This window comes from Neomonachus schauinslandi, chromosome 7 (assembly GCF_002201575.2).
Source record: "Neomonachus schauinslandi chromosome 7, ASM220157v2, whole genome shotgun sequence".
NCBI lineage: Eukaryota > Metazoa > Chordata > Mammalia > Carnivora > Phocidae > Neomonachus > Neomonachus schauinslandi.
In genome coordinates, this window is record NC_058409.1 from 151,699 (window position 1) to 161,179 (window position 9,481).

General features: G+C 66.4%; 1 protein-coding gene across 1 annotated transcript in view; it reads right to left on the reverse strand.

The window, feature by feature from the left end:
* OBSCN (obscurin, cytoskeletal calmodulin and titin-interacting RhoGEF) overlaps positions 1-9,481 on the reverse strand; it is a 113,388-nt gene that overhangs the window by 80,077 nt on the left and 23,830 nt on the right. Inside the window, exons 3-9 of the mRNA XM_044917033.1 lie at positions 6,925-7,049; positions 4,516-5,525; positions 3,130-3,399; positions 2,616-2,876; positions 1,593-1,901; positions 1,220-1,481; positions 343-626 (exon numbers count right to left, since the gene is read on the reverse strand). Coding sequence (XP_044772968.1) covers positions 343-626; positions 1,220-1,481; positions 1,593-1,901; positions 2,616-2,876; positions 3,130-3,399; positions 4,516-5,525; positions 6,925-7,049 — 2,521 coding nt within the window. The remainder of the gene's footprint in view (positions 1-342; positions 627-1,219; positions 1,482-1,592; positions 1,902-2,615; positions 2,877-3,129; positions 3,400-4,515; positions 5,526-6,924; positions 7,050-9,481) is intronic.

The window sequence follows — 9,481 nt, forward strand, 5'->3', positions numbered from 1 at the left end:
TGGGACGGGGCCTGGGGGCCTCGCCCAGACCAGACCAGGGTCCCCTCTGGAGGCAGGTGTGGGACGGGGCCTGGGGGCCTCGCCCAGACCAGGGTCCCTCCGGAGGCAGGTGTGGGACATCGTGCCTGAGCCTGGCCTCAGGGGCGCCACCTGCTGCGAGGAAGCCCCTCCCCCTACTGAGCAGTCTCCCCTCCCCATCCTCGCCCGCCCCACCCCCACCCCACCACAGGCACGGTGAGCGGTGGCTCCCAGTGCCCAGACCCCTGGCGCCCGCCCCGAGCTGGGGAACAGAGGGTGCGGCCGTGCCCAGGGTGGACGTGGACACACACACAGCGGGATCACCTTGCACCAGGAGCTGGTAGGCGACGCGGCCCCCACGGCTGACACACTCGTAGAGGCCAGCGTCGTCCCACACCACGTCCCGCACCAGCAGGGCCCACTGCCCGGCCGTCGCCTGCACCTCGTACTTGGGGCCTGGTGGCAGCACGTGGCCGTCCTTCAGCCACGTCACGGCCGCAGCCTGGTCTGACAGCTCGGCCAGGAGCTGCGCCTCCTCATGCAGCCGGGCCAGCACTTTCCTCACAGCTGCCACTGGACGCTTGGTGGTCAGTCCTGGGGCCGCGCGAGGCCACAGACAGGTGGACAGAAGGTGTGTGGACAGAGAGGGGGAGTGGACAGTGGGGGAGGTGAAAGAAGAGGCATGGACGGAGGAGAAGGGGACGAGGGAGGGGACATTGGGGTATGGGCAGAGGACATGGACGGGGGAGGGGACACAGAGGGAGTGAAGAGAGAAGAGTGGACAGAGGTGCACAGAGAGGATGGACACGGAGGAGAGGGGACAATGGAGAGTGGACAGAGTGGGGAAAGTCAGGTATGCGGGAAAGTCAGGTATGCGGGAACAGGGAGAGGCAGGAAAGGAAGACAAGATTACAGGGTGACAAAAGGAATCGGCAGAGAGAAAGGGGAGTTTGGGGACGGAGGGGAGCAGGCAGATAGAAGAGTGAGGCTCTGTAGCCCCTCCTCCACTCGCACACTGTGGCTAAGGCCACTGCCAGCCCTGGGCAAGCTGCCTCACACCGCCCTCCCCTGCCCAGCCCTGCCTCATCCAGGAGACCACCCAGGAGCCCACCTGCCCCGGGACAAGCAGCAGCTCCGGGAGCCCCCACCCCACCCCTGGGGCAGACGCCTGGGGGCCACAGCTGGGGTCCTCCTACCTCGGACCTCCATGCGGATGCTGCTCTCGATGCCGTTGGCCACGAACTTGAGCTCCGCGCCGTGCAGGCTGGCAGACACGGAGCGGATGGTGAGGGCGTGCCGTGTGCCCTCGTGACGGATCACGTACACGCCGCTGGCCTTCAGGGCCCGCCCATCCAGGAACCACTCGCCCGCCGAGGCCAGAGTGAGGTCCACGTTGAAGGTCACCTCGCCACCCTCCACGGCCTCCACTGCCTTCAGAGGCGTCCTCAGGGCCAGCTGGGGGGCTGCAGGGTGAGGGCTTCAGAAGGGGCCAGGCTCCACCCTCCTCCCTCCTCCTCCTGAGCCTGGGCCCAAGCGCCCCTTCCCCAGGAAGCCCACGGTGCAGGCACACTTACCCAGGTGGACAGTCCCTGGGAACTCCAGGCAGGGACTGTGGCCAAAGCTGTTCACAGCTGACACCCGGAACTGGAAGTCCCCCTCCTCGGACACGCCGGCCACGGTCAGCTCACGCACATCCACCCACTTGGCCTCATGGCACGGGCTCCAGGTGTAGGCGCCAAGCCGCTTCTTTTCCACCAGATAACCATCGATGGGGACAGGGCGGTCCCCGTGGGGTGGGGGGGACCAGCCGAGGGTCACGGAGCACTCTGTCCTGGCCTTTACCTCAGGGGCCTCAGGGGCGTGCAGGGGCGGCTTCCTAGGGGCTGGGTAGAGCACAGCCCCAGGACGTCACTGACTGGGAGCTCCCTCCCCAAGCTCTGGGTCCAAGGTCAACCCCCCTCCTGGGGGTGTGCTTTCCCCATCCACACTGTCCATGGCCCGAGGGATGCTGCAGGCCCGTAACCCCTGGCCCCAGCCTTGTGGCCACTTCTCTGGTTGCAGTGGAAAGAGTGCTCTGGCTTTGGGGACATGCAGTCCAGGGCCACCACAAGCTGTCCAGGGGGTTTGGCGACAAACCCCTTCTGTGTATCCAGGTCTTGGTCCAGGCAGTGACCAAAGCAGGGTGCGGGGACCCTTCTGAGGGTACTGACCCCAACAAAGGGCTGACCCAGTGGGGGCGGTGGGAGGGACCTACTCCCAATCTACAAATGTGATACCAAAGGCCACAGAAAGAGGCCACGCTCACGCACAATGTCCCACACCTGTCTCACCCACATGTGTGCCCCTGGAACAATCTGTACCTTCTACTTTGGTTTGCAGAGTGGGGGTCACCAGAACTCCTACTCTGCAGTCACCTGGGGAGACCACAGTGAAGGAGGGCAGCAAACAAACCAGTGGTCGGAGGAAACTAGAGCTATGACCTGTTGGTCCAGCCCCCAAAGCCCTCCCTGCAGCAGACGGGACTGCACAGCGGGGCCCAGTGGACAGAGGAAGGGGAGAGGGCCCTGTCTGTCCAAGGGGCCCCCCGGGGCCCTTACCAGACACAAAGAACTGCGTGGATGTCCGGCAGTCCCCAGCCGTGAAGGTCACCTCGCCCATGTCCTCCAGGCTGCACTTGGAGATGGTCAGCGCGTGGCACGTGCCTTCCGTGGTGATGGCCACGCGGCCCCCAGCCACCACCTCCTCCTGGTTCCTCAGCCAGTGGACGGAGTCCTCCGGCCTGGCCAGCTCCACACAGAACATGGCCGTGTCCCCCACGCGCACCACGGTCTTCCTCGGGAGCTTCCGGATGAGGTTGCCTGCGGTGGACAGGGCCGGGGGGCTGGTCAGACGGGGGGCGGGGAGGGGGGCCTGCCCACCCGTCCTCCTCCGAGCCCACCTTCCGCCCCTGCCCCGCCCCCCGCCCCTGCTCGCCCCTCCTCCGAGCTCACCTTCCGCCCCCTGCACGGCCCCCACACGGCCCCTGCCCCGCCGCTCCTCCGCGCTCCTCTCCAGCCAGTCCTGCCCCTTCCCTCCCCTTCCCCACCCCAGCCCCGCGCGACCCCCGCCCACCTTGCACCGCGAGCTCCGCCACCGTGCGGCTGCCCTCCGCAGTCTCGCAGATGTAGACAGCGTCGTCGTCGGCCGAGACGTTGCGCACGGTCAGCCGGCGCTCGGTGCCCGCCTCCTCGATGCCGTACTTGGCGCTGGCCCACAGCCGCGTCTCCTCCTTGTACCACGCGGCCTCGGTGGTCGGCAGCTCCACCTCGCACTGGAACGTGGCCGACTCCCTCTCCTGCACCTCCAGGTCCTGCAGCCGCTTCCTGAAGGGCACCGCGGGCTCTGCGGGGAGAGGGCGGGTGAGCTGGGCTGGGGCGGCAGGCCTGAGGCCGGTGGGCCGGGGAGAGGAGCCGGGAGGAGGTGGAGGGGGGTGGGGCGGCGGAGAGTGGGGTCAGGGCAGGAAGTAGGGCAGGTCAAGGGGCTCCGTTAGTTGGAGTACGGGGCTGGAGTGGGGGCAGGGGACCAGGGCAGGGGGTGGGTGGGAAGCAGAGGTGCAGCAGGAATGAGTCCAGGGAGGTAGGGGGATGGAAGGGGGGCAGGGGAGAGGGCACAGAACGTAAAGAGCCCCCTCCCCTTAAATAGAAGATGTCTGGAAACGAGGCACGTAAAGCCCCAAAACAGCCCAGTGAGGCTGCTCCCGGGCCGCAAAATCCGCAGGGCTCACGCTCACAGCCACGCCAGCAGCGAGGCAGCGGGACCAGGGCTGGCCGCCTCGCAACCCCCTGAGCACCGGCCATCGGCCAAGCCCTGCTGCCCTGCGCACTTTTCCCTGTGCAGCTTCTGCAGGGCGCCCCGAGGAACCGGGCCATTTACCCGCTGGGGTGATGGTACTGTGGCGCACACGGAAGGTTGGAGTGCCCTGAGACCCTCCAACGGGACAGAAGTGGAGGTGGGTCTCTGGTCTTAGGAGTCTCGCCAACACAACCTCTTATGTTGCCCACGCTTTCCCCCAGAACCCTGGGGGAGGCCCAGACCCCTACAGGGGTCCTCAACAGGAGCCTCTAAACTGCCCAGAACCGCCTTCCGGCTCAACCTGGAGCGGCCCCAGCCCCGGCCCTACCTTTCTCCCCGACTCTGCCAGGGAGACCCCCTTAGCATCCTGTGAGAGAGGTGGAGTGCCAGGGTCCCCAGGGCCATCTCCCAGGAGGAGGGGGCGCTGAGGACAGAGCGCTTTGTTATTCACTCATGCGACTCTCACAAACAATGGGACAGGCTGAGGGTCATCCGCTGTCACTCTCGTTCTGTGGCTCTGGAAACGCGAGAGCCCGCCAAGACCTCTACCTCCGGATTCCGCGACGGATTCCATTCCAGATGGAAAGGACTGGGGGGAGGGGCTGGGGAGGCGCTTCTCGGCAGCGACCACGCGCAGAGATCGTGCGCCCAGCACCCCGAGCTCACCTCGCACGACGACCTGCACGGAGCTGTAGGTTTGGCCCACCAGGTTGGATGCCGTGCAGGTGTAGAGGCCCCGGTCTGACTGCTTGCAGAAGAGGATCTTGAGCACGAAGTTCTCCTGAGCGTCCTCGTACACCACGTGTCGCCGGCCCTCGACCACCAGCTGCCCGTCCTTCTTCCATACCGTCTCGGGCTTAGGCTCACCCGTCACGTAGCAGCTGAGGCGCGCGTGCTTGCCTTCAGTCACGGTGCAGGTGCGCGTGCCAGAACCGGGTGGCGAGGCCGGGGCGCCCTCAGCGCGCATCGCCTCGCGCCGCCGCTTTAGGTGCTCCAGAAGCGCGGCTGTGGAGGCCCCGGGAGGGCCGGCAGCGTCTGCATCCGCGTCCACGGTGAGCGCGGCGTCGGCGCTGGCGGCTCCCAGCGGGTTCTCGGCGCGCACCGTGTAGGTGCCGCCGTCGCGGGCCCGCGCGGCCTGGATGCGCAGCGCGCTCGCCTCGCCGCTGGCCTCCACGCGCACTCGGGGGGCGTCGGGCGCGCCCAAGCGCCGCCCGTCCTTGGCCCAGCTCACGGCCAGGGGCGGCGAGCCGCGCACGCGGCAGCGGAAGGTGGCCTCCGCGCCCTCGCGCACGCGGATGGACGTGGGCCTTAGAAGGAAATGCGGCGCCTGCTCGGCGCAAGCGGCCTCAGCGTCCACCTGCAGGCCGACAGCCGCGAAGGCCTCACCGATGGCATTGCGCGCGCGGCACACATACTGCCCACTGTCGCCCAGTGCCAGGTCCAGGATGGCGAGACGGTACAGGTCGCCGTCCTGGGCCAGGCGGAAGCGAGCGCCCGCCTCCACGGGCTGCCGGTCCTTCTCCCAGGTCACCTGCGGCGTAGGGTTGCCCACGATCTGGCAGCTCAGCGTGGCGTCCTTGCCCACCGACACCACGAAAGCCTTGGGCCGGGTCAGAAATCGGGGTGCCCCGCTGAATGAGTGATCCATGGTGGGGGGTGGGGGCGGCGGGAGGGACCTGCGAGCGGGGTGGGGGAAGGTCATAGTGGGGATGAGACCCAGGTACTGTTCGGGTCCCCCCCTGCGCCCCACCTGGCCAGTTCCTCCTGAAGAATCCAGGCTGACCCAGGATGGACGCGCCCCCCTCCCCCGCCACCGCCTCATCTGCCCCCACCCTCCGCAGGTCCAGAAACTCAGATTTGCCACCTTCTGGGCACTTGGAGTCTGGTGCCACCCCCCCAACAGGCTTTTCTAACAGGTGGGTGTATCCCCTTCCTGTCCCCCCAGCTCTAGCCCTACACCCCAACTCCAGGGCCAGTTGAGAACCTGTCCCAAAACACCACACAGCAACCTGGCTGGTCCCCCTCTCTGTTCAGCCTCCCTACCTGGGGGCCACGCTGTACCTCTCCACACAGACTTGCCTCTGTATGTGTGTTCCCCGCCCCCCTCCAGCTGCCTTCGGGTGACCAGTGCCCCTCCCCACACACCGCTGACTCTTGGGGTCTGAAACTCCAATCTGCCCATGTCTCCCCTACTCAAAGAGGTGGCAGCTCTCTGAACCTGGACAGGGCCTGGCCAAGGGAGGTGCCTGCTGCTGGCTCGTCCCTCTCCGAGTGCGGTGCCCCGGAGCTCACCGGTTCTCCATCCCAGGAGGCTCCCCTTTGAGCCCCTGCCCCTTCCTCCTCCAGGTGACTCAACCTCCGAAGCCACACCTCTGGCTCTGTGCACCTCAGCTCTCCCCGCCTCGGCAGCACCCACGACAAAAGTCCTGTGTACTGGGCCCGTCAGCTCCTCTCCAGGGTTCCCACTCGCCTCAACCCTGATGAGCAGGGAGATTGGACACCCTGCTGCCAGGTGGACTCCTTACAAGCCGGCCCCGAGCCCACTGAGCTGCCCACACCCGCTCGCTGGGAGCACCCGCTCCTCCCTGGGGGACGGCACATAGCCCGCTGTGTGCCCAGGGAGGACAGGCGGAGAGTGCCTGGGAAGAACCAGGGATGTCGGGCTGAGACTGGCCAGGTCGACTGGCCGGGCCTGGTCACTCTACAGACTTTGTGTGTCCACTGGCTGGGAGGACCCTGTGGGGACAGGTTGGCACCCCTCCTACTGAAGGCCCCAGGTGACTGGCCTCTGCCTACCCCTTGCAGGCCCTGGCTGGCCTTCAGCACAGGTGGGTAGGGTGAGCATGGGCCTGGCCTACCCCCTCCCTCCGTAAGAACAGCAGACCCCCGGGCTCGGGGCTGCCCCAAGCGCCTTAACTCCCTCCCCAACCCAGGGCTGGGCTTCCAGCATGGGCTGCCCACTGGAGGACAGGTGGGGTGACGTTCTGGGCCCTCGGGCTCCTGTCCTGTGATTCAGGGCCTAATCTCCCTTAATCCCCCTCGAGGAGGTGAGCCCGCACCAGCCTGCTGACTCACTGTGCAGTCAGCACCTCTGTCCCCTGCCCCCCACTGCCTGGCCAAGTTCTGGGGCTGGGAGGCCCCGGGCGGGCGGCCACCCGAGCCCCGCCTCCATGGACGCCCTCCTGGGCCTTGATGTCCCTCTGGGGAAGGGTTACTCCGACTCCAGGTCTCCAGAGGCCCTGAGCTCTGAGCTCCCAGTGCCCCCCTCCTCAATCACAGTTGGTCTGCGGGTACCCCTGAGCCAGGACACTGCATTCTCACCCCCACCACTCCAGGTGCACGTATGGGAGCAAGGTGCTCCGAGCTCATGAGCAGGCAGGGGCAGAGGGCCACCTCCACAGCTGGTGGTCTCTGGGGGCCAGGAGGACAGGGACTGGAGAGGGAGTTCCCATCGCTGCATGTGCTTAGGGGGAACCAGCCCAGGACCTTGGCAGGTGACAGGCTGATCCTGGACTGGGAAGGATGGGCAGAGACCCCAAGATCTTCTCGGACCCCCAGGGATGGTCCTGATGCCTGGCGCCCTGGTGAAGAGCCTGGGCTCCCCACCTCAATGCAGCAGACCCATGAGACCTGGGGGCTCCCACACACTCAACCGCCTCTGGGCAGGCATCCCCACTGGTCCACAGAGCCGTGGCGCCCTAAATGCTGGCCCAATGACTCCAGAGCCACACTCCTTCAGGCCAAAGGGGGGCACCCTCTGGGGGCCCCCAGAACTCCTACTGGACTTGGACATGCAGCGGTGAGGCAGGAGGCTCAGGAGGGGACACCCGGCCGGGACCTCAGCCCCAGCCTCCCAGGGAAGCCCCTTCCTTCCTCAGAGTGGACTCCTCACTCCGTGGAGGTCCCAACTTGCCACTGGCAGGAGTCTCCCTCCACAAGGAGACCATGACCTCCCCACCCCCACCTGGGGTCATGCCTCTGGAGCCTCGAAGTCCCTAGGGCTGACCCAAGCCCTGCCCACAGCCTCCATCCTTGGATTTCTGGAACTTGGCCCATTTTGGGTCCTCCTCATGGGGCCAAGTGGGAAGTGGCTTGCAGCCTGACTGAACAACCTTGATCCCCTCCTAGGAGCCCCTCCTGCCCCCCCTCAACCCTTCCAGAAAAGACTTCCACCACAGCTCCTGGAGTCTGCGCCTCCCCCTAGACCCCTGGGCTGGCGGCTTCCCGAACTCCCGGGGAAATTCTTTCCTGGAGTCAGGTGTCAGTGCCCCTCTGGCTGTCCCCTCTGCTGAGCCAACAGGCCCAAAATAGCCCCAGCTGTCAGCGGGCATCCATCTCAGCAGAGATGGGGGCAGGGCTGGCCAGACCCCCAGGCCTCACTTAGAGCAAGAGGCCACGAAGGAGGAGGTGGATGTGCCCCCGGTCCCTGACCTCTCACCCCGCTGCTCCCCCGCCCCCCGCATGAGGGCCTAGCTCAGGTCACCATGGTGTCAGGGGCTGGATTCCAGAGCCCCAACGCTTCGAGCTACACGGCCTGGCTGGATACCCCTCCCCAGGCCCTCTGCACCCCAGCCCTGACCTTCAACCGAACAGCCCTGGAGGAGAGGGGCTTGGCCTAGGATGGCCCCCCACCCTGCCCACTCTGCCTGCTCACCTGTCTTTAAGGGAGGCTGGGAGCAGCACCCAGGTGTGGGGCGCAGAAGATGGAGCAGGGGCTGCTGGGTCTCACCTCCCGCCACGGGCCCAGGACCGACACAGCTCCCACCCAGCAGCCCACTCTCTGGCCAGTCCTCAGACTGGTCGGGGACGAAAGGACAGGCCGATGCTGTCAGCTGGAGAAGGCTGGGCCCGCCCCCACAGCCAGCCAGCCCAGCCCAGCCCAGCCCAGCTCCAAAATAGTCCGGGTGTCACCGCCTGGGATTTGGTTTCACCCCCAGCCCCAGGGAGGCAAAGGGCAGAGGCTCTGGGTGGCCAGCTGTGGGGGTGGGGGGGCAGCAATGATGTGGGTGGGGCCGGGACCCCACCTGGTGGGGAACCCTGCTCAGACTAGCATCCTAGAGTACAAGACAGGAAGGAGCCCAGGAGACCCAGGACCACCCAGAGGGTCATCCAAGACCACCTCGAAGGGAGCTGGAGCCACCCAGAAAGGGACCCAGAACCAGCCAGAGGAGACCCAGGACTGTCCAGAGGAGAGCCAAAACTTTCCAGAGGGGAGTGGGGGACCTGGTACCACCCAGAAAGGGATCCAGAACCACCCAGAGGGACAGAGGGACCCCTTGCCACCAGAAAGGGATCAGAACCACCCAGAGGGACAGGGGGACCCAGGGCCGGCCAGAAAGGGACCCAGAACCAGCCAGAGGGGACCCAGGACTGCCCGGGGGGATACAGAACTTTCCAGAGGGGAGTGGGGGACCTGGGACCGCTCAGAAAGGGATCCAGGACCACCCAGAGGGTCATCCAAGACCACCTCGAAGGGACCCTTTGCCACCCAGAAAGGGACACAGAACCAGCCAGAGGAGACCCAGGACTGTCCAGAGAAGATCCAGAACTGTCCAGAGGGGAGTGGGGGACCTGGGACCTCCCAGAAAGGGATCCAGAACCACCCAGAGGGACAGAGGGACCCCTTGCCACC